Source organism: Parasteatoda tepidariorum, chromosome 4, assembly GCF_982258835.1.
Source record: "Parasteatoda tepidariorum strain Cologne lab strain chromosome 4, Ptep-v5.0, whole genome shotgun sequence".
NCBI classification, from domain to species: Eukaryota; Metazoa; Arthropoda; class Arachnida; order Araneae; family Theridiidae; genus Parasteatoda; species Parasteatoda tepidariorum.
Window position 1 is genome coordinate 48,587,115 of NC_141758.1, and position 24,918 is coordinate 48,612,032.

Consider the following 24,918-nt stretch of genomic DNA (forward strand, 5'->3'; position numbering starts at 1 on the left):
ACCAGGGTTCCCGCGGCCTTGAAAAAGCCTTGAAAAGTACTTGAATTTCATTTTGATTTTCAAGGGCCCCTAGAAGTACTTGAAAATGATATTAAATCCTTGAAAATTTCGAAATGACCTTGAAAAGTATCGAAAACTCAGGAAAACAGCCCTATTTCCAGTATTTCTATGTTTAACTTTTTGACGCGCGTAAGTGTGATAGAATGACTTCCCCGTCTTTCAGATGATGACACGTACTGTTTGATTTTAGGATTTTATGTACGTTTGGCTGATTTTAGGAATTTTAAATATTGGGAACTGCGCCAGATTCTGACAAAATCTCGATTCTTATTCAGGCGATTTTAATATCGATCTTCGTATTAGACTTATTTAAATATTATGTGTTGCAGGGATGAAAGACTTCCACGAAAAAGCGGAAATCCGCTTTTTTCCCCAATTTTGAAAATTTCCGACCATGTTCCAAAAACTAAAATTTTTGGGAAGTCCTATTGGAGAAACCCAAGCCGCCCGAACGATAGTCGGATTACCGCGACTTCTGCTATAGAGTGGAAAGGAGTCTAAGCGTTTCGTTACGAGCGCCGATATTTGATTTTTTTTTTTTTTTTTTTGTTTAGCTGATTTTTGGAATTTTAAATATTAGGAACTGCACCGGAATTTGCTAAAATCGCGATTTTTAATCAAACGATTTTAATATCAATCATCGATTTTTGTATTTAACTGATTTAAAACTTACGTGTTGCAATTTTTTTTACGCAATTTAAAAATCGTACTAGCAATTCCTATTCACTCAATTTCAAAATCCAATATCGCGATTTGTATTTAAGCGTTTTTAAAACCCAATATCGCGATTTGTATTCTCGTGAGTTCAAAATCCAAATTTACTCACTGCGATTCGTATTCACGTGATCTAAAAATTATGTATCGTGATTCTTATTTACGCGATATAAAAATTCAATATCGCAATTTTTATTTTCGTGTCTTTAAAATCCAACAACGTGATTCGTAATCACGGGATTTTATAAATCCAAAATCGCGATTCATATTCACGCGATTTTAAAATCCAAAAACGCGATTCATATTCACACGATTTTAAAATCCAATATCGTTATTTGTATTCACGCGATTTTAAAATCCAATATCATGATTTGTATTCATGCGATTTTAAAATCCAAAATCGCGATTCATATTCACGCGATTTTAAAATCCAATATCGTGATTCATATTCACGCGATTTTAAAATCCAATATCGTGATTCATATTCACGCGATTTTAAAATCTAATATAGCGATTCATATTCACGCGATTTTAAAATCTAATATCGTGATTCATATTCACGCGATTTTAAAATCTAATAACGTGATTCATATTCACGCGATTTTAAAATCCAATATCGTGATTCATATTCACGCGATTTTAAAATCCAATTTCGTGATTTATATTCACGCGATTTTGAAATCCAAAATCGCAATTCATATTCATGCAATTTTATAATCCAATATCAAGATTCATATTCACACGATTTTAAAACCCAATATCGCGATTCTTGAAAGAAGTAGAAGTAAGCTTTCTCTTGAATTAGTTACTGTAAAGATGTGATATATTTTTCATTAGTAAGTAATTTAATAGTCGCGCCTTCCTATAATTGCTTAATTTTTTTTAATATATTAGTGGTCAAAATTTTAAAATTATATTTAAGAAAAATTTAAAGTTAACTGTCTAAATGCTTCTACCACTTTAAATATTGAATAAAAATCTCCCAGCATAGTTAAAAGTTGCTTTTTATAAATCTCAGTATCATATAGAACACTCCCCCCCCCTCCTCCTAGTGACCTGCGTTGTAAAAGTTCAGCTTTTTTTATTTTTGTCCACTTTAATGCCTGGTGTTGCAATTCGTTTTCGCGTGATTCAAAAATCGTACTCGCAATTCCCATTAAAGCAATTTAAAAATCTAATATCGCGATTTGTACTTAAGCGTTTTTTTAGCGCAATTAGTTTTTCCGCGAGTTTAAAATCCAATGTCGCTATTCGTATTCACGCATTTTGCGATATCAAACATCGATTTTCGTATTTATACTCGATTTGAAAACTACTTGTTGCAATTCATATTCACGTGACCATGTCAAGTGCGTATAATCGATGCTACTGAAAAAAAGTTAATTCAAGTATGAGTGGTTAATTAAAAAAGTCAGTGACCAAAATTGTTACTAAGAATCTATCAGAAGGTATTGAGGTGAAAGTTGGCATCTGTTTCAATTTAAAATGGTTGACTGGTAATAAATTTAAAATGATAATCAAGCCGCAACATCCAATAATTGATTAATTTTCTTAAATTGAAAAGTGGTCGAAATTTCAAAATTATATTTAAGAACAATTTAAATTTCACTGTCTAAATGCTTCTGCCACTTTAAATATTAAATAAAAGTCTCCCGGCAGAGTTGTTTTTAAATATCTAATTGATATCACAGTATTATATAGAACATTCCCCCCTTTTGCCCGAATCTTTGCTTATTCAGACTTTGTATACCTAGCTTAAAATAAGGCTTAATGCAAAATTCAAACCTGACGTTTTTATGCATCATGAATTTTATTCTCGACTTGATGCCAATCACCCTTGTTTTTTTTTTGTTTTATATATATATATATATACTTAGATCACTTTCCGAAATCAAGAGAGAGCAATGGAAGTCTTATTTTTCAGTACTGCTATTATCGACTAACATTTATCGTCAAAACATTTTAGTTTAGAATGTTAAATTTTAGTCTATCTTTAACTAAAATTTAAGTCCTTGAGAATTTTATAATAAGTCTTAAAAAGTCCTTGAAAAGTACTTGAATTTTATTTTTATAGTAGAGCATGAACCCTGTATACACATGTGAGCTTGTCCAAATGTCACGTGTGACGAGCACTGACGTTGAAAATGCAAATATCATACGCAGTTTCAGCTATCTTTGCAAACTGTGTTGAATATTTGCGGTGTCATTATTAAAACTTTTATAGTTTTGGATAATTAGTTATTGTTTCGATAAAACCATTCGTTTGGTTTAGATATCAATTTTAATTATCAATGTACAAAAAAGAAGGAAAACTTTAATAATATGGATTAGTACAGCCCGCGACAAAACTATAGCACACTTTGTATTTTTTTACGAAAATTACAAAATTGACCAATTTTTGTAAATTTCAATATTAATATATTTTTCATAAAACTATTGTTACACAATATACTATTACTTTAATAAGTGTTTAAAGTCATAAAATAAATGTACAAACACAGTATCTAATAGAGTTTTATTTTAATTAACAGAAAATTACGTTTGTAGGGATCGATGGAGATTTCGAAAAATTATACAGGGGTCGATGATCAAAAAAGTTTGGCAACCCCTGCTCTAGATTAAAAAAGGGTTTTCTGTTGACAGTTTTCAAAAAAAAAAATTTTTTTTTTAAATATATACAAAATTGACTAGTGTATTTTCTAAGGTTTTCTAAATTTAGTGGCAGATAGTTCTTAATTTTGTGTAAAAAATGTCCTCTAATAACACTTTCTGTATAACAAACACTATGCCGAAATGTTTCTGTGTGAACACTGACTCAGAATAGTAAGGTCATGCAAATTGCAATGTTGGCAGGTATGAAATTCATCAATAAAAATATTAAATTCACAATAATTATCAATCAAATTCACAATTAATATATTTAATATTAAATACAGATATTAAATTAAGAGATTGAAAAAGTAAAAATTACTGTAACACCCTTGTTTATTTACAGTTGCAAATCCAATTTCGTACTGTGTAATTTAGCATACTTATGTCTTGACTAAAATAATCCAATATTTATTTAACGTCTCTTTATTGATTTTAAACAATGTAAATTGTTTTTAAACTTAAACATCGTTACTTTATATATTATGTAATGATAATAAACGTTATTAAAAGAAATAAAAATGTATTTTATTAAAAGTGTAACATTCAATTTAAATGCTGTGTAATTTAGCATACTTATGTCTTGACTAAAATAATCCAATATTTATTTAACGTCTCTTTATTGATTTTAAACAATGTAAATTGTTTTTAAACTTAAACATCGTTACTTTATATATTATGTAATGATAATAAACGTTATTAAAAGAAATAAAAATGTATTTTATTAAAAGTGTAACATTCAATTTAAATGCTTGTTTTATTCCCTCCAGGTGCGTGTGACTGCATATCAAGCTTTAGGTCCTTTTATATCTACATTTGCTGAACCAGATAAAACTGGGTTGTACTATAGTAAAGAGGGTGTTTTGACTGTCACAGATTGTGATACAGCAACATGTGAAAATTCTCATGATGAGTTGACTTGTGATGATGACGATTCAGACTTAATTAACGAATCGAATGGTAATTCAGATGTCGTTGCAGATCATTCTAGTTCTGACAGGACTGATTCTTCCAAATCCTGTGATAATGTTGTTCCTCTCAGCTGTGTGGCCTCAAGTCATTCTCCTTCTGATGTCCCAAGTATTTCTTGCCAAGTTGGCAACTACTGTACTGTGATAGAAGTTAGTTCTCCAGCTTCTGATGTAGACACAATGCAAGGAAGTGGAGAAATAGTAAATAATGCATTTACCTCCAATTCTACACAGAACTCAAACCAAAATACAAATCTAGTTAGCTCAGGTGATACTTGTGAAGTCGATAGTTGCAATAAGAAATCTTTGTGTGACACTGTGAGTATGAATGGTTTTGAAAGGGACAGACTAAACCAAAGTCATGATGATGAGTTTAATAAATTGTGGTATGAAGCAGCTTATGGGTGCGAAGATGGTGTCACTCAAGATTTATGTGGTAAAGTTTTGAATGGTGACATTGGTTCTGTAAATAAAAAGTTATTTGTAAATACTAAAAAATTGCAAAACATTAAATCATCTGAAGAAAAACATGCTTTTTGGAGCTCTATAACTGTAAATGGTGTAAGTCTCAACCGGTCAATTCCTTTAAATGGACCAATTTCTTTTGAAGTGATACCATCAATAAGTTGTACTAATTCCAATAGTAATGGTATAAATACCTCTAATCATAATTCATTAGCAGATAGTGGTAGTGAAACTTTGTTAATGGCCAATCCACATTCCAATGATGTAAGTGGTGATATTGTCCAATTTTCTAATTCATCTCCTAATGACTCCTCCGAAGCTTCTGATATTTCTTCTGTGAACGAAGTTGAAAATGAAGATGTGCTCAAGTGTAATGAAGAGAAGCCTTCTGTTAAAGAAAGTGCCTTTAATCATTTTCAGTATTGGCGTGATCCTATTCCACCTCTTGACATGGAGGAAGAAATAAATTATTACAAAAATCATTGTGTTGGTGCTATAAATGCATATGAAAATATCAGAATAGTTAAATCTGAAGTTACGTCTGAAGTAAAGTAAGTTTAAATTAAGTTTAATATTTTATATATTGTTTCTCCATCAGTTTTGCATGATTAACAATGACTTACAATTCGTACAATTTGCACAAGACAAATTACTGCTCACAAACAAGACAAAATACGTTCTGTTGGCAAAGTATTAAAACAGATTCTCCTAGTTTTAAGTGCTTATGCACTATCTTTATTTTTGCTGTTGGATAAATTTGCATTTTCCCATTCTTTAAATATATAATTATTTAGATTCAATATTTTTTAATTTCTCATTCTGAAAAAATTAAATTAATAGTCTCCACTCACTGTGACAATTTTTTTTTTTTTTTTTTTTTTTTTTTTTTTAGAAAAGATGTAACATAAATACTGAGCTGAATGTCTTTTTTTCCCCCTATACTTTCTAAAAGAATTTGTCCGTTGTGCTAAATTTACTATTATAAATAAAATATTTTCTCTTCCAAATCTGAAAATATTGATAATCATTTAATACTCAAATATAAACAATGATTAATTTCAAATTTTTTTTTAATATGTATATCAATTTAATTGAACATTTACTATAATTATTGAATTTCAACCATTGAAATTTTTTGTTTAAAAATTACGGTTATTTGTTTGTTTCCTATCATCTCTTTTATGGATAATTTAGTTCCAGAAATAAATATTTCTATTATAGCTTTTTTTTCTTCTTTTACTTTATACCAATAAAGTTAAGGTTCAGATTATTTTTCTATAATGACTCAACTTATTTACAAATAAAATTAGAGAACAAACAAACAAAAAGAAATAAATTTTTTTATATACATATTTAAAGTTCCTATGTAATTTTATCTATATTATTATTCTGTAGACACAGTATCACCTTCCTCCCCCCACACAATAGACTTACTATGGAGGGTGTCATATAATTTTTGCTTCCTTGCTGCAATTTTTGGTTTATGTTTTGTGTTATAATGTGTGAACTGGATCTTAAAAGTAAGAAGAAAATTCTCAGTAGAATTTGTTAGTTCTTTTTTTCATGTATAACTAATAAATAATGACACATTTGAGTTGTGTGTCTTTTAAAGGAGATATATTTACATATTATATCAATAGATTTTGGCTGTGTCTACTGAATGGTTTACATTTAAATGAAATAGTAACTCACAAAAGTCCCTATAAGTTAAATTTTTGTTTATGAAAAATATTAGTTGTAATATCTATAATGCTACTAAAAAATTAACTACAACCATTATACCCTGTATGAATCAAATTTTTGAATTATGAATCCATGAATTTTTTCCTATTCAGAATTGTTATGCACATTTTACTTTTATTTATTGTAACTTTTCTAAGTCCCCCTCTTTCTTTAAATAACTTTAGAGTATAATTTTCTTTCCCATTTATGCTTGTTTTTTTTTCCTTAATGTTTATTTTATTTGTTTAGGTCTGATGTTGCAGACTGCTATATTACCTTTGAGGATATTTTTAGTAACTTAAAAGCTAGTGAAACACCAGGTTTGTTAATTTTATGCATTTCTTAATTATTAGAACATGAGCAATCTATTTCATGGCTTTATTGTTTTCAGGCATGTTCGATGTTTATTTAGTAAATGTTGTATATGAACAGTTAGATTTCGACATAAGTTTCTGAAGTCTTATCTTGAATTTGTGCTTGTTTCTTTTATCCAACATATAAATTTTTTTACTTAGCTTTCCCCCCCCCCATGTTAAATATGTTATGTTTGTTAGTATTTGAATTAATTTTGAAAGTTATCATATTTTTTAAAAAAATTTTATTCTATAGGTTATAGTTTTATTCTTAAGGATTTTTTTTTTGGAAGTAATGACTGTTACATCTTCATTTTTCTTTTATAAATAAAGTTTTTTTTTTTTAAAATGCATTAAAATTATCAGGCCTCGAAGGTTATGAAGAATAAGGAAAACCTGGAATTGTGACGGAATTTAATTTTAACAAGAAAAAAGAAGGGGGGGGGGGGGGGAATCAGAATAGACAGGAAAAGTTACAATTTTTTACTATAACCTGGAAAATTCCTATGTTATACATGGAAAATAACCATTCACTGCCAGTAACAGTAATCAGTTATTGAGATTTGAAGTAAATAATTCTAATATCTAATTACAATTATTTGTTACAAAAATGTAACATTTTAGTCGCACTGACATGTTGCCATCCTCACTCATTTTTTTTCCTCACTAAATTTGGCACTTCAAGAAAAAAATGTGCATGGTATAAATAAAATATGGTCTGAATTTTCATTGAAATTTACCTGATATACCTTGAATCAGTGAGGAATTTTTTGTTTTTAAATACAGGGTTGCCACAGGCTACTAAAATGCAACTATTTTCGGCCTTAGGCGACTTTTTTTGCCTGAAAAGGCAACAAAAAAAAAAATAGAAAAGCAACTATTGTCAGGAATAGGCGACTATTAGGAGGCTTTTTTTAATATTGGCGAAGTTTTTTCGCAAAAATTAACGTTACTGTTCAGAACGTTAATAAAAGAAAGCAAACTTTAAAGGCAAAAAAAGCAACTATTTTCAGGAATAGGCGAGCGACTATTATGAGTTTTTTTTTTACTCTTTGCAAAGTTTTTTCTAAAAAATGAACGTTACTTTTCAGAACGTTAATGAAAGAAAGCAAACTTTTATACAATCATTTATGTCCAAAGAGCCAAAAATTTAAATTTCCATTGGATTTAATAGAGTACTTGTTATATGTTCTCTCTGAGACTCCCGACTTTTATATAGGTACTTATTTTCTAATATGCATACCTTTCATATTTGTACAAAACTTTTTTTTTTTATTGGGAGCATAAATAGTTTTTGACAATTAAGCTATAATTTTAGTTATTTGGCTATTGTTTTTGATAAATTTTTGTTCCTGTTCAGGCAGCTATTTTCATAGTTTTAGGCAACTATTTTCATGCTTGAGGCTACTAAAAGCAACTATTTTTGTTCTTTTTTTACTGTGGCAACCCTGTAAATAGAGTGAGAACCATGCTTATGAAATAGAAATAAAACTTAACTGTTAGAAAAAAATATATTTTATGTTAATATAGGTTATCATAGAGAGGATTATGATGTTTGTTTTATGAATTGTATAATTTTTAAAGTAATTTATTTCTTTTTTCAGAAAACAAAGGTGAACCTCCTCCTAATACAAACATCTTTACTGTTCATGAGCAGGTATTTTTTTTTATTCATTTTTAATTTTTATTAACTAAGCAATCTAAAAGTAGTGATGGCATTTATCTTTAAAAATTATTTCTGTTGAGAAAAATAAATACTAATTCACCTATTGTATTTATATAAATCGCCGTTTAAAATTAAGGCTAGATCATGTTAACTCTAGAACTAACATTTTTACTCTCTTATGAAGTTCTAGAAAATTTGTCTATTGATCACTCCCAAAAATTTTCGTGACCTTTACTCCAAATTTGTTTATTTTCAATGATTTTTTTACCCAACTAATTCTCTTGATAACGTGGGACCGCTGAAAAAGAATTTTGTTTGAGTTTTCTTCCAACAGTAGACAAATATAGACATTTAGGAGCTATTTTATTTCACAAACCATTCTAAATTATACTGATCAACACAAAATGTTAAAAAGAACTTATTTTTCATTTTTTTTTTAAAAGTAATTTTTAAACTATCTTCTTCAGCAATACGGCCCCTTACAGGCCTTGGCTGCCTCAACCACGTGTATCCTCCTACGCCTCCTATCCATGGTGACTTTTTTCCAGTTTTTAATATTTATTACTTTGAGATCTTAAGTAGTGTCATCCAGCCATCTAGTTGGAGGTCTTCCTCTTGCTGGGTCGAGATCCAGAAGGCGATTAAAGGTGGCGATTCGTACTGCATTGTTTTCTGGACCTCTCCAGATATGGCCAAGCCATCTTAATGCAAAATGTAATTGCAAATAAGAAATTATAAATTAGCCGAATTTATAAATATTGTTTTTAAAAATAATATGAATATTTTATACTTGTTTGTTATAGGATTAAATGAGTTTTTTATATTTTTTTCAACAGGATATTGTGCCTCCTGAGCTGCTCCTGCAATATTTAAATATGATAGATTCTGCCTGGGCTCAAACCATAGATGCAGAAATAGCTCGTCATTGTGCCTACAGTTTACCCGCAGTTGCTCTTACTTTAGGAAGGAAATATTGGCCTTGTTTACGAGACACATTTGATGCTCTTACTTCAGATTTACAAGTATGTTTTTTTTTTTTTTTTTTTTTTTTCAGTTACTGATATTTTTATAAATATCAGTTTTATAATTGTTTGTATAAATTTCCTTCTTCCCTAAATCTCTGTATAAAAAAAAGTAGTTGCAGCTGTTTAATCTAGTTAACTATTTGTCATGTTACAGCGTTTTATTAAACTTGGCTTAAATTAGAAGCCTTAGGATTTAGAGTTATTAGTGATACTCGTTTAACTTTATTTTTTATAAAAATCTTAATTTTTTAAATAGTGAGTAAATTCTAGCTAAGATTTTATGAAACCTGTCAAGTTCTAATATATATTATAATTGCAATAAAAATGGCAATATTTGGAGCATAACTTGCATTGGAATAGATATTTTGCAACTATGCTTTTTATTCACTTCTTGCGTTGTAATAGTGTGAATGGAAATTATCTGGATCTTTCTCTTCATAAGGGATTGTATTTTATAATCGAATAATTTGAAAGGTGCTTTCAAGAATTTATCATTTTGCTAACAGCCACAGCTTTATAGATATTAAAAACATAATATGTCATATTTATCAGCTTAAACCTTTTTTTCCATTTACACCAACAGTAAGTATTTTGAGTATATTTTAGTATTGAGACAGTATTTTGAGGTTCTCAGTGTGTGCAGATTTCATCCTAAATGGATGTTGTTTTTCTATTTATATTTAATCTTTTTTCTATGGATTTTCCATGTGTTTAACAATATTCTTAATATACATGAAGCATGCATTTCTAATTTAAGTAATCATTGACGTGCTTACTGCCAAATTCATTGTTTCAACATTTATTGTAAAATCTTTTCAGTTATTAACTTTATATTTTTCATCAAGCTATTATTATAACTCTTGTTTTGAATAGCACAGTTGATCGTTTTATGATTTGCATTTAGAATTTAGCATCATGCATTTGCGATTGGTATTTATAATCGGATGTTTTGATACAATATTATTTCAGCCTGCACAGATTATATATTATATTATATACATAGATATTATATTATGTTATGTTGATAAAAGTAGTGTATTGAACAATGACATTTATTTGTAAATGCTATAATTGTTGATAAACATTTCTAAATAGGCATGTGTCCCATCATTTATCAAACATCAAACTGTTTTGTATGTCGTCCTTTACTCAACAGTTGAGCACTCGTAGTAAAAAATTTATTTTACTCTTGCTTCCCTGATAGTTGTGAAACTGGAAGTTTATGTTTTATATGAAATGGCCGAAATAATTTGTCCATTTAATTATATTTTTCATCAGGTTATTACTACAATTCTTGAGTTTTGAATAGCACAGTTGATTTCTTTATGATGTGCATTTGAAATTTAGCATTGTACATTTGCGAATGGTATTTAAAATCTGATGTTTTAATCAGGGTTGGCAAGTTTTTGACACATGACGGTTTTTACCGGTTTATATTATGGTTTTTACCGTCGTGTCAAAAACCCATAGTTTTGGTAAAACTGTATTTTTACTTGAGTTTAACTGCTTATAATTTAAAATTAATTCATTTTTGGGCAATAAAATAGAAAAAAAGTTGTTGAAAGATACATAAGAACAGATTCTTGCATTTTCCTAACATGATTATATCAAAACATACTATTTGAAGTAAAATATTAGGATACTAAACAAAATTTTCAACATTTCCAAGCATCATTTTGTTTGGCATATTACATTATTGAAGAATGTCAAGTCATTCTTGACTTAGAGTTTGTTAGTAGTTACAAGTTTTGAAAGTTTTGTTTAGCTTATTTCTAATATTTAAGAAATGCCAAATTTTAAATTCTTCTCTTTAGTTCTTGAATTTATTAATATTTCCAAGCTTTTTTGTTTGTTTATTTCTAACAATTAAGAAGTGCAAAATTTTGAATCCTTTGCAAATCAAGCTATAATGATAAAAGTATCACTATTTGCAATAAGTATATAACAATATTTCTATATGAATATATATCCTTCTATAAGAATACATGTATATTGTTGCAAAATCAATAGCAATCATTTACAACATTCATTTATAAAGGCAATTATGTGAAAATAATATATTGTCCGCTATATGCCATAAATGAAAGAAAACGGTAGGTTTTAGACGGTTTTTACCACTGTCTTGTCAAAAACCAGTTTCGGCGGCAAAAACCCTACCCTGGTTTTAGTAAAGTATTATTTCAACACGCACAATTCGATAAGTTTAGAAATGTTTTTTTTTCTTTTTTCACATTCTTTACTAATGAATTCTTTTATTTTAAGTACTTAATTTTATGGAAATGTGTAGTTGATAAAATTAGTGTATTGAACAATGATTTTTATATGTAAATGCTCTATAATTGTCGATAAACATTTCTAAATAAGCATGTGGTCCTTTACTCATAACAGTTGAGCACTCATAGTAAAACTTTTATTTTACTGTTGCTTCCCTGATAGTTACAGAAATGGGAAATTTATGTTTTATATGAAATGGCCGAAAAAACTTGTCTATTTAATTATTACTTTATGGAATTGATTGATATGATTTAGTATGTTATGTTGCAATAGGGTTTCATCATGATGTGGAAAGTGCGAAGAACAGTTGCTTCTGCTCTGCACCAATTAGCTGTGATATTAGGTCCTGAAATAACATCCAAAGATCTTGTGCCAGTCTTTTCTCGTTTCATTGGAGATTTAGATGAAGTTCGTATTGGGATATTGCAACACTTATTCGAATTTCTGAGGGTGAGTCCTAATCTTAATTTAAAAATGTGCTTTTTAAGATCTAAATGCATTATTAAGAAATCGTGTTGCAGTATTTTATTAATTGTTTGTTTCAGTTATTTGTTAATTCATAATTTCATCATCATAATTTCTTTATTATAACTGTCTTCTATAAAGATAAGCTTTTGTTATTATAGCTTTTTATTATCTTTATCAATCTCAGTATTTTTTAGTAATTTTTAATTTCCCCATCATTTTGGTTTTTAACACGTGTTTTTTAAATGAATTAGAATGTATTCAACAAGGGTAATTCATTTGGTAACATTTTAAAATTTCTAGTCATTGTTACATTTTGATGAAAAATCAAGGTATCAATGAATATTAAAATTATAAAAAAAATATAGACTTAGCTCCTAACTCAGTAAACTTTTAAAATAATGGCATATATATTGTTTAACAGTACGTAATAGGAACTTACAATGTTTTTCATTTTTAGGTGTTAAAGCCTGAAGAACGAGTACAATTTCTTCCTAACTTATCTGACTTTCTAGTTTCAAATAGTGACTCAGACATGAATGAGAAGAATTGGAGACTGAGACTTGCTTTAGCAGAGTATGTAATCAAAATAAATAATAATATAAATTTTTTGTTGGAATTTTTCTAGTGTCATGATAGCCTAAGTGATATAACTAGCAATTGAAAAGAAGCTCTCATTATGTTTCTAAATCTGGCTTTAACAAACCACTGACGTCACTTTGTAATGAACCTACAAGGCTCATATTAATAGGCCTAAAAAACTATATTACTAGTTTGCTAAAAGTTGTTTTTCCCAGTTATTCTAAGACATATTGTAAAATAAAGCAACTTGGTTGCCCTATGTGGAAAGAAAGAATTTCACAGACCTAATGTAGCTCTTTATTTTTTTTTTCCTTTCAAACCAATCATTTTAAAGTAAATTTAAAAGAAATGTATTTATGTGGGGGAAAAATTTATAACGATAATTTTCTTCAATATTTAATTGATATTCTTATGTATAACCCTATCAGTATTGGCACAAATATTAAGTTATCAATGCAATATACACCAATTAGAATAATTGAAAGTAAGAGCGATCAGGAAATAACTACGACTAGTGTAGACAACACCATCCATAAAAGTGTTGTGTGCACACTTATATAAAAAAGTACATTTAAATAATATTTGCTATATCAGGGTTTGTTGATATAAATCAAATGATTAAAAAACAGTGTTATAAATTATTGATACTTTTATTTCTTAGTTTCAAAATTTATTTTAAGTAAATTAATTGATGCATTTATTAATTTTAGCTAACGAAATTACTTTCTTTCTTGGTATGTGTTAGATTCCAACACATTTGAAATTACATTTTTAAAAATCTTATCTCTTTTGAATTAAAAAGGAATATTTTAATATAAAAATATATAGATTATTATTATTATTATTTTTTTTTTTTTGTTGAATGACTACATTTCTAAACACAATCTGTTACATTTATTTTGCCATTTTAAAAACCAAGGGGGGAGGGATCACAGTTTTAAATTTTTGGTAATTGAAACTTTGTTTTAATAGTTAAAGTATTCTTTAAATTCCCTATTTCATCTAGTCTTTAAATTTCAGTCATGCATTTGTTTCAAAATGGTTGCTATGCATTCAAAGCTACATATTTTAATGAATAATTATTTTAGGTAGTTAGAGCTTCTAAAACATTCATATAATATAGTTTTAATATTAATTTAATTTTGATTAAGCATTTATAAAGGTTTTTTAGTCATAAATCAAAGTTCTTACAGTGTATTTGAAAAAAAAAATCCGATTTTTTGTTTATTTAAAGGAAAAAAAATCAATATCAGTAGACAAAAAGGTATGTTATGTAGAGATATTTTACTGTTTCCTCATAGTTTCAAAACCTCCAAAAATTAGTAAAATATTTACTGCTTTGTTAATTTTTAAAATTTTTAATTTGCTAAATTTAACATACTGGTTTAATTTTAAAGTTACAATTGAATTTGCAAGAAGTAGAACTGTAAAATTTTTAATTAATTCCAGGATGCTTTATTATAAACAAATTAAAATTTTGAGATCTTTTATTTTTTCTATTTTGATTCTCTATTCTTTTTAGGCAACTTGTATGTATAGCTGAATTGTATGAACCCCAATGTGTTCGAGATCACATGGTGCCTCTCGCCTTAAAATTAATCAAAGATAAAGTTTGTGAGGTTCGTTTGGCTGCAGTACGTGTGGTAAGTACTTTTTTTGGGACAATGAAATCTTATCTAATTTGATTGTGTTCGGCAAAAACATCTCACTTGTTAAACTACTTCTATTTATTTTAAATGTCAATTCATTTAATAAACTATTTGGTAAATTATTTGCTGAAATTTTAAAAAAAATTGCATAATGAAACAAAATCAATTAAGAGAGCGTATAAAATTTTGAATTTCTTGAAAAGCTCTGCTAACTTAAATTGAACTTGTGTTATTCTGCTTCATATAAGCACTTTCAGCTTTAATTTTCAATTCAATTTTATGCGAATTGTACAAATGTTAAAGCATTGGGTAAATACAACCGAACATTTCATTAATAATACTGACATTTTATTACAGATGGCTGCTGTAATGAAACGATTAAGACAACACCCAACTCAAACTCTAAGCAAAGCAGTTTTGACTGAACTGACTGACAAATTCGTCCATTCTCCTAAATGGCTGCACCGGCAACTGTGAGTATCTATTTGCTATTAGTTATGTGAATGTTTTGGAATTTCATGTGTGAAAAAATATGCTTGGAGTATAAGAAAATTATGATTAATTAGTTAGTCATTATACAAAAAATAAATCCAATGTTTAGTCATTGATTTTCAAACATTAACAATTTAAGTTCCTTTGGGAGGTGCTTTGAAATAAGGCAAATAATATCATTTCAATATAGTTAAGGTTGATAAATGTGTAATTTGAAATAAAGACATGGTGTTAGAAATTTTGCTAAGCATGGATTGACAAAAATGCTTCGTTAATAAAAAATGGTTTGCTCTTGGTCTTTCAGCTATATGCAAATCTTGGCTTTGTCTGGAGGAATTATCGTGATATCAGGGCAATAGTAAGATCAGTATTAATTATTTTGATTACTACAAAAAATATCTCTTTTATGATGTAAAAATTATGGGTATTGGCACAGTATGGCAGAAAAATAAGTGATTTTTTTTCCTGACTTTGATTTAAAAATTATGGGCATTTGTATAGTATGGCAGAAAAAGTAGTGAAACTTTTTTTTTTCATTGAAAATAATTTCCACCCCCTAAAAATTATTAATAATACTCTTTTTGAGATTCTTAAAAATGTTGGGAATTACTATAACTCAAGAGTTTTATAGGTGCATTCATGTGTGGGTATATCATAATGCTGTATCAGACTGTATGCTGACATTAAAGCTTAGGACTTGCACTTGATTTTTTAAAAAAAATAATCAACAATTCAAAACAGCTATTGCATTAAACCCATTTGTGTGAAATAGCAATGGGAATGAGAACCCTCTCAAAGACATGATACTAAGACATAACAAAATGAAAGTTCAAATTTAATTTTAAAAATTCTATTTTACTTTTTTGAATAGCAACTGATAAGTGATAGAAATCCTAGACACTTAGCAGCACATTTTATAAACCCCTGTTCTAGATAATTTTTCCAGAAATAAATTTAAGATTCTTGTTTTGTAATAAAACCTATAAATTTTTAGTGAGAATAAACTGGTTTTCTTTTCCTTTTTAGATATGTGTATGTATGTCAGGAATTCATTATAGAAAACTCTCTTTCTGCTGATCAGTTTGCAGAGGATGCTTTGCCACAGCTACTGTACCTATGTTGGGATCGAGTTCCTAATGTCAGATTAGCTATTGCTAGATGCATAGTAACAGTAATATGGCCTTTAGGTAATTCTTATTTTCTTTTTCTCTCTTTTAAATGTGATGTTTTTGTTTGAACTTTAATATATGTATATTTCATATAGTTATAGTGGAAGATTTGTTACTCAATATTTGAGAATTGTCTTTAAGCTCTCTTACACCCGTATTCTCCACACCGAGTTAAATTCAAGAGTAACTCGGGGATCGGAATATCCACGGTTCAGAGTTACTCTCGGATTAACCCTCGCTTTTTATTCTCCAACCGTTTTCAACAGAGGATTTCACAACTCGAGTTTAACACTTCCAGGAAATATAACGAGGCCTTTGATTGGGCAAGGTAAAACCATGTGACTTTGTATATAATATAAACACATGCATCGTGCATAAACAAATCAGCGTGAGTATCGCTAATTTAAGTGGAGAGGTTTTAAGAAACGATATCTTTCAAAAAAGTCTATTTCATCTAACTTTTCTAGGTCATTATTTCTGATAGTTGGGACATATCTTTCCCTTCTTTCAACAGTGTTTTGTTAATCGAATAAATACCAAATATTTGTATGTTGCATCTCTAATTTAGAAGCAGCAATTGCTGTTTATTTTTGAAAATTTGATTTTTTTTGTTATGATTTTACAGTGCCGGGTATAATCTTGTATCTATTTACAATTTAAAAACTCCTTGAAAAAGTGTTTTGCAATAACCAGACCCTATTTGCACAAATTCATAAAAGCGGACCCTGGTTGAAAGAATGTGAGTAATTTTTACACAATTTCACGAAAAACGGACCTTTCACAAAATGTCTGGACAGACCCCTGATATTATTTTAATACAAAATTTTTATTTTGCATATTTTTAAATAATAAATTTTTGCGCAGTCTTCACGTTTTCACATCTTTGGCTACCAAATTTCATCGTATATGATTTAATATTTTAAATTGTCCTGTGCATATTGTTTGTGTTTTTCTTATATGGTTATTTCTTTATTTCCCAATTTAGATACATTTTCCAATCCAGAAAGTCCTCATAGGGAATTACTACTGGAAACTATACATACCCTTCAAAGTGATACAGATGCAGATGTAAGATATTATGCCAACATGGTTTCAACTCACGAATGTTCTTGTCTACAGAATGGGCAGTTTAATAACGTAAGAGTTTTATCTCTTTAATTGTTAGGAAATTTGATTTTTATACTTATAAGTCAAGGAATATTGCATTTTTGAGAGAAAACCTGAAAAAGTCCTTCCAAGAATTAAAATTAATAGTCAGTAAGTTTCAACATTCCAAGAGCTATTAGAGTGATTTCTTTTGAAAATTCTCCTGGATAGATTTTCTTAGATTCATTAAAATTAGAATGTAAAATTTATTCAGAACATTTTCTATTTCCTGTTCTGAAAAAATTTCTGCCAAATTCACAGTTCAAAAATGTTTTTCAGTTGGCTAGCAATAAATTATTATAAAAATCAAATTTTCTGTATTAATTCTTATTTATGATGGTGGCTATTAGATATGTATAATATTTGGTGGCTATTAGAATTATGTTACTAATTAGTTTTTACATTATATTACTAATGAGTTTTTAGTTTTATGTGTAAAATATTGCTTATCAAAGCATCTATTAATTCTACAAAAATCTATTAATTTCAGTTTCATAATCTCAATGCAAGTGTTTACTAATGCCTAAATGTAATTTGTCTGGATTTTTTTTAAAAAAAAAAGAAAAAACCAAAATAGGTTAAACATGTTAAGTAAAAGCAGGGTCAACTTACATCTAGTAACTAACTAATAAGTATCTTGTAACTTTTATATGCATGCCATATTTCAAAATAGAGTCATGAGTTAGTTTGTCCACTTCAGCATGCAATATTCTTTTTATAGCATTACTTGCCATATAGGTTGCTAATTAGTTTTATATTACTGGTTATGGGAAAATCATAGTCTGATCAGTGTCAGATATCTGTAATTGGATCTTCATTTTCTGATTTACTCAATGGCTCCCTTATAGAAGCATATAAATTTAATCAGTTTTTCATGTTCTATTGAGTTGATTCTGAATAAGCTATAGTTCAAAGAACATTTGGAACTTTTCGTTTAAGAATTTTTTTTTTTACATTTGGTTTAAAAGGGGATGCCCTGAATCTTCTTTTAGAACATTTTATTAAATTAAATCTACTTGTATTAGTTGTTGCCATTACTTTTAATTGTCTGTAATGTTTGCCTGCATTAATGTGTTTAGAGAAGGGTGCTTTCAAAAATATTTCTCTTAATTTTTTTAGTCTATTTTGTATTGATGATATATACATTTTGAATGAATGTTGGGTATTTTCATCTCTCTCTGCACACCTTCGTATTGTTTCATGTTAAAAATTGTAGTATTGACAATCTCTTATTTTTTGCAGAGTAATCAAATGGTCTGATAAAGCTGTTAGCTCAAAAATCCTATCTAGTCGTATTTTGACTGGGAATGCCATCAACCATATTGAAGTAGATCATTTTTATTTAAAGTCGCCATGGAGCTTTATGGAGAAGTCAATTATGTGCTCAAAACTTATCTTTCCACATGAGTTCTCTTTGTACTAAAATTGTACAGATGCAATACGTATGTTTTTATACCTCTGTAACGGGTACAATCAAGAAGCGCTTATGTCTCAGATTATTTATTGATCTTATGAGTTTTTCATGCTAAGCAAAATTTACTTAGCTGTGATAATGACATTTCATATGTAATTAAATTCTGTATTTGTGATTTGAGATCAATTATTTATACTTACACTACTAAATGTCGCTTGGGTTTATTTACTTTTTTTTAAAAAAAAAATTTACTTGCATGTTTTTATGACACTTATGCAATAAATTTATGTGACTTTTTACGATTGGCTATGATGGTATTTGTATCAAAATGAATCTTTAAAAATCATCTTATCAGTTCCTTTCCATCGTTGTTTTTCTCAACAAGTTTTTAATATTTTTTCTTTTTCATTCTGTTTAGTAAATTTTCCATCATGTTTTATTTTAAACTGACTATAAGAGAGAAAAGATCTTTTTTAAAATACTAAGTTTATTTTCAATGAATTATTTAAATTTTACTCATTATAGGTGCTCAAGAAGTTATAAATAAATGAATGAATGATTTTGAAGCGCTTGTGTTATTTTTATTGGAAAACTTAAATTATTTCCTTTGTAATATATACATATCTGAAGATCTAAATGTGTTTTTATATGTAGCAGTTCCTTTTTCTATTAAATAAAAATAAATTTCAGTTGTCTTTCTATTGATCCGAGTTACTTTTGTTGTTAGTTCTTGCATTTTCCATTTAAACAACATAAACACTTGAAATACATTAATTTAAAAAAAAAAAAAAAAAGAAGTTAATTCCGTTATAGGAATCTCTACTTTTAAACAGCTATCAAATGTTTCTAAAGATCGAACAGCACTGATCCTTTTACATTTTATTATACTATACGACTCCCCCACCCTCTTAAAGGAAATATCGCATAATGGCAGAATTTATCTTGGTTAGTTGGATAATATGAACCCCTTACTAAGAAATAGGGAGATTGATTTCAACTAGTAAAATTGACCAGTTCAGTCGGTCTCTTAAAGACTCGGTTACATTAATCAATCAATAGCAATGCGCTAAATCAGTGTTTCCCAAACTTTTTGTGTACTCTTCGTAACATTGTGTACCACTAATAAAAAAATTTTCACCAAAGTTAAAAATCACAACAAGCTGCTGGCACCACTAATTATTAACTGTTAACTCAGCCAAAAATAGCCAATAGAAAAATACATAAATTTTCATGGCTAGCTTTGTTTTTAAATAAAATTTTCATTTGTTGTAAGATATTTCGCATAAAAACGCGCATCCCCTGGGGGTACGCATACCACACATTGGGGAAAATTTCTAGAATTTTTGTTGATCTTGTGGACCAACTAAACATTGCAAATTTTTTTTCCTAGTAGCAAAATAAAATTTTCACTTGCTAATTTCATCGCTGGTAAAGCGCCATCATCTTTGTACCTGGCAAGTCAATGACCTTGCGCTAAAAGTGTGAAGTGAGGCCCTTTTCACTATTTTAACATTTAGTAACTTTAGTTAAAAATTTTTGTTAATTCAGATTTGTCATTGCAAAAAACATAAGTTCATCTTGTAGTGATATGAAAACAAGTTAAATAAAATGTTCAATAATCTCAAGATTTGATAACCATTATAAATCTTGGAATGAATCATGATTTACTTTTTCATATGATGTGTTTAGCTTCAATGCTAAAATTATTGGCTTATTGTATTTACATTCCAAACCTATTAAAAAAATTAATCTTATTAAAGAAATACTGAACTAAGTTACATATTTTAATAGGGGTCATTCCTTAATTTACATTAGTAATATGAATTAAATTTTCTTAGTTTGCTTAATTCTTCATATATCCATAAATTCTGTATGATCAATAATATTAATCTTGTTGATTTTTGTTTAATATACTTATATAAATAACATTTATTAAAATTTTAAGAAATACACTTGACTCCTTTTTCTAACTTAAAAGTTTAACTAATAAAAATTATTCTTTTTTGCATAATCAAATAAAAAAATTATTAATTTAAAACGTAGAATGTGCCACTCACCAGTGAATATATTTAAAATTCTGCATAAATTGTTTTTATGGTGGCTATTATAATCAACAGTTCTTGATTATATTGATTTTTCCTGATCATGCAAAGATTTTGTTTATTGATATATATATATGAAGAACTTAGCAGTAGGAGGAATTTTTTTTTTGATTTTTGTGTATTTTATTTGTCATTAAGATTTTCTTTAAAAAAGTGCCTACAAATATTTTTTTTAGGGCGTTGAGCACAAATATTTTTGTGAGGTGCTTAATTTTTGTTGAAAAATTTGGCTACGCACTCTCTTTAGTAATTAGAAATTTACCTTAATCAACAACTAACCTCAAGTTTCCATTTTATTAATGAAATTACAAAAGATTCTAATAACAGACTATTAATATTAAAATAATTTTTTTTTCCTTTACTGGACTAAAATTATATATTTGAAAATAATAGAATTAAACCTCTTTTTAAAGTTATTTTTTTAAGAAATAATTTCATTGCCAATTTTTTACTTTTTGCAGCCAGCACCTTTCAGAGCCTAAGGTTAGAAACAAACATGATACTAGTTTCAAAAAATCATTACTGGTTTTAAAAAAAAGTCCAATTCACGCAACCCTAGGGTTCCGCAGAACACCATTTGGGAATCGCTGGTCTAAGGGTTCCTAAGAGCTGTTCAGCACTATTTCCAATTTTTCGCAATGACTGTTTCTTTTTAAATATCCAGGTCTAAGAATTGTTCTTTTTTATTTTTTAGTGCATTTTATAATAGCTGAGTAAAATATATATAAATATTGCACCTTTAAATTTGGATAATGATGTTGATTGAGAGGCATTTTTGGAGCTCTTTACTGCAAAGCGCTTATAGCCCACTTTTCTAATACATTAGAATGTTATGAGTGGATGGGTTTTGCAGTTGTACAGTATAATTTTAAGAAACAAAAATATTTTACTGAAAATTAATGCATTCAGGACTTTTAATAATTTTACACTGATGACAAAAAAAAATTATGGAAAGTAATGTGGGAAGACTGGTTCCTACCGTGTGATTTTTTTCTGGCCAATAAAAATGTACTGACAACAAAGAAATTGCGACACCGTCATCTAGATTCTTATATATAGTTAGAAATTTCATAAACAAATCGTGTAGAAAGAATCAGGTTGATATAATTAGTCAAATTGTCCTTTTGTTTTGGAGAAAAACAAGATTTCCACATTACAATAAAATATTTATATGGTTCAATTTAGCTGAAATTTTGGTAACTTAAAGTATCTATTGGAAACAATACCAAAAAAATTGGATTTAAAATATCCCTTTTGAAAGATATATCTTATACTTCTATCTTTTCATATTCAGATTATTTGGAACAACAAAATAATTCTGTGATTACTATTAGCTTAATTTGATCTTATTTATAAAATCGCCACAGGTACCCGCTGGGTAACTAGAGAGTACCAGTTCTGGCACTCCTGGCTGAATCCAGGATCGACAATACATCCCAAGTGCCCGCCATTAAAAAATAAAAATAAATCATGTTTGTAAAAATTGCAAAACTCGATAGAACAAACTTGGGGACAATATGCTAATTAAAAGACTCGGTTAGCAATTTTATGGTAATAAATCAAGGTTTTATATGCTTATTTATTATTTTAAGCAAATGTTGTAATAGATAATTAGAGAGATAAATACTGTAATCGAATTTTGTAGTTTTATAATTGATTCGTATCTTACACCTGATTTTGAAATTGATTGATTCCAATTAAATCATCAATACAGTAATCATACCAAGGGACTTTTAAATGCTGTATTAAGGGATCATTAACTAAATTACTTTTGAACAAAACTGTTAAATGGTGTTCAAATTATGAAAAGTCTCATAGTCAAAAGTATTCAAATTCTTAACACTCGCTTTCTAAGTCTGAAATGTTAAATTAAAACACTGAAGTTATCCATCAAATTGTTTAATAGTTTTTTTTTTTTAAAAACATATTGTTTTTGGAAATTTCTAATTGATTTTTTTAAGTTTTTTTTTTTTATTAATCCTTATTATGAAAGAATAGATAAAGTAAATTTTTCAGCATTTGTGGAATAATTTGATAGGTATCAGATTTCAACCATTTAACCCTTGGGAAACTATCACAATAACTGTTTTAAGTTGTTACAAATAAATCAAATTATTGGTATAAATTTTTTCTGATAAAGAATTAAGCTATTTTTATTTACAATATTTTCTGGCCAGGATAGCCTGGACTCACGTTCGTGAGAAAGGGTGTTCGAATCAAGCCGGCTGAAGACTCTCCGTGTAGTAAATAGTGGCTGGTGCAAGTTAAATCTGGCGGGTCACAAAGTCATTCATGTTCCCATAACAAGTCATACCTCTGGGGGTATTGAATTGGAGATTGATCGTTCTCTGGTTCAGGTCAAAATTACGATCTGTGGATGAATGAATGGATCCGCCCAATAAAACAGGTGCGACATATAGGTTTGAACGAAGTCGAATTCTTGGCCATAGATGGTGCCACTGGAAAACAAGAACAATCACACCCATTTTCTCAATGGCATATGACAATAACAACATTTAATAAATTTATTTAGAATACACATTAGTAGTTGTAAATCCAAACTTTGGTCAACTGTTCAACGACGGTTATAAAAAAAAAAAAAAGTGTTATATACGCCTGTCCTCAAATAAGTCGATAATAAGCTTTCTCTTTGAAAATTTACATAAAATCCATAAACCAACATTGAAAATACAGCCTACTATTTTGGCGAACAAATTTTAACCTCCTAGCCATCTCAGTTTATTTTTGTTCAGAAATAAAACAGGCTGATTGTCCCTCTGATTCTTATCTTTTGACTTTTATTTTCCTTATTCTTCCTCTGAAACCTTTCATCTTCATAGTCCGGTATTGACGTCATCAGCAGTTTAACTTGGCAGACGCTAACAGAGAAAGCTATCTGAGTTCTGAATCTAGCACATTTGCTGTTTTTAAAGAAAAATTATATGTGAAAACAAAAAATGTATTAGTATTTCCTTACCGTTTATTATTTTTACAGATTTTATTTTCAATAATTATATTTGTATGTTTTGCGATCTATCATCAATATTCCATAACAGAAAAGTATTTCTGTTGGCCAGGTAGGTAAGGAATTTTGCAAAGCCAACAAATCCCCTCACTTCAGCTTTAAAAAACTCCCCAAAAATTCTCAGCGCATATATTTAAAAATATTTAGTATTAATTTAAAACATTCAGTTTTTTAAAATAAGTAATCTACTTATGAATAAAAATAAGTGAATTTCAAACAGAAGTAAAGCAATTTTTTAAAAGTAATGCAAATTACCAGTAAGTATAGAGATTAGAATTAATGCACAAAAAGTATAAGCCTTATGAGACAGTGTCTTATTCACTCAAAACATAAATTAATTAGAAAAACATTTTAATAGCTTTTTCAATGTGGTGAAAATCTTATTGCATCCTTGAAAGTTTGATTCAGTAATTCAACTGTTTAATAACTTCTTGGTGTGCTGAGCTTGCATGCTCTACTCTAATATACTTGAGCAATTGTCAATTTCTCAGAAGGGTATTAATATTTCTCTTGTTTGGCACATTACTGGTTACATTTATTGTTCCTTACCCTAAATTCGAATATTTTTTGGTTTGCTTGACCCATTTGACTAGATACTACATTGCGTGTTCTGCTGAGAGAAGAAATAAAATAAACAAATTGTAATTTAAAATGCTCCTTTTTGTTTATGAAAGGGGAAAAAAAAGTTTCGTCTTCATTGAAAATCAGTAATTTTTTTTTTCCACACAAAAATTACTCTGAAAATTAAAATTGCTTTTTGAATGTTTTTAGATTATGTAAGAAAAGAGGAAGCACATTTTTTTTCCTTGAAAAAAAAAAACTTCCCTTTTGTTTGAACCATACTAAAGATGTGATCTGATTTTCAAAAAATAAATCTTCTAATAAAATATTAAAGTACTAAACTTGCTTATTAATAAATATAGGTGAATTAAAAACAAACAAACATTGGTAATACAAATTACCACTGGCCACAAA

General features: G+C 28.3%; 1 protein-coding gene across 16 annotated transcripts in view; it reads left to right on the forward strand.

Moving 5' to 3' along the window:
- Nucleotides 1-19,511, forward strand: part of LOC107443261 (serine/threonine-protein phosphatase 4 regulatory subunit 1) — a 122,724-nt gene extending 103,213 nt beyond the window's left edge. For 8 of the 16 annotated variants that reach the window (XM_087161058.1, XM_087161055.1, XM_087161059.1 and 5 more), the window contains 11 exons: nt 4,194-5,410; nt 6,831-6,901; nt 8,539-8,591; nt 9,437-9,622; nt 12,173-12,349; nt 12,825-12,940; nt 14,469-14,589; nt 14,953-15,068; nt 16,114-16,274; nt 17,242-17,393; nt 18,645-19,511. In XM_087161058.1, coding sequence (XP_087017184.1) covers nt 4,194-5,410; nt 6,831-6,901; nt 8,539-8,591; nt 9,437-9,622; nt 12,173-12,349; nt 12,825-12,940; nt 14,469-14,589; nt 14,953-15,068; nt 16,114-16,274; nt 17,242-17,393; nt 18,645-18,662 — 2,388 coding nt within the window. In that variant the 3' untranslated portion in view covers nt 18,663-19,511. Of the gene's footprint in view, nt 1-4,193; nt 5,411-6,830; nt 6,902-8,538; nt 8,592-9,436; nt 9,623-12,172; nt 12,350-12,824; nt 12,941-14,468; nt 14,590-14,952; nt 15,069-16,113; nt 16,275-17,241; nt 17,430-18,644 lie in introns of those variants that run through there. The other 8 variants (XM_087161056.1, XM_087161054.1, XM_087161057.1 and 5 more) reach the window with 1 other exon arrangement.
- The last annotated feature ends 5,407 nt before the right edge of the window (nt 19,512-24,918 follow it).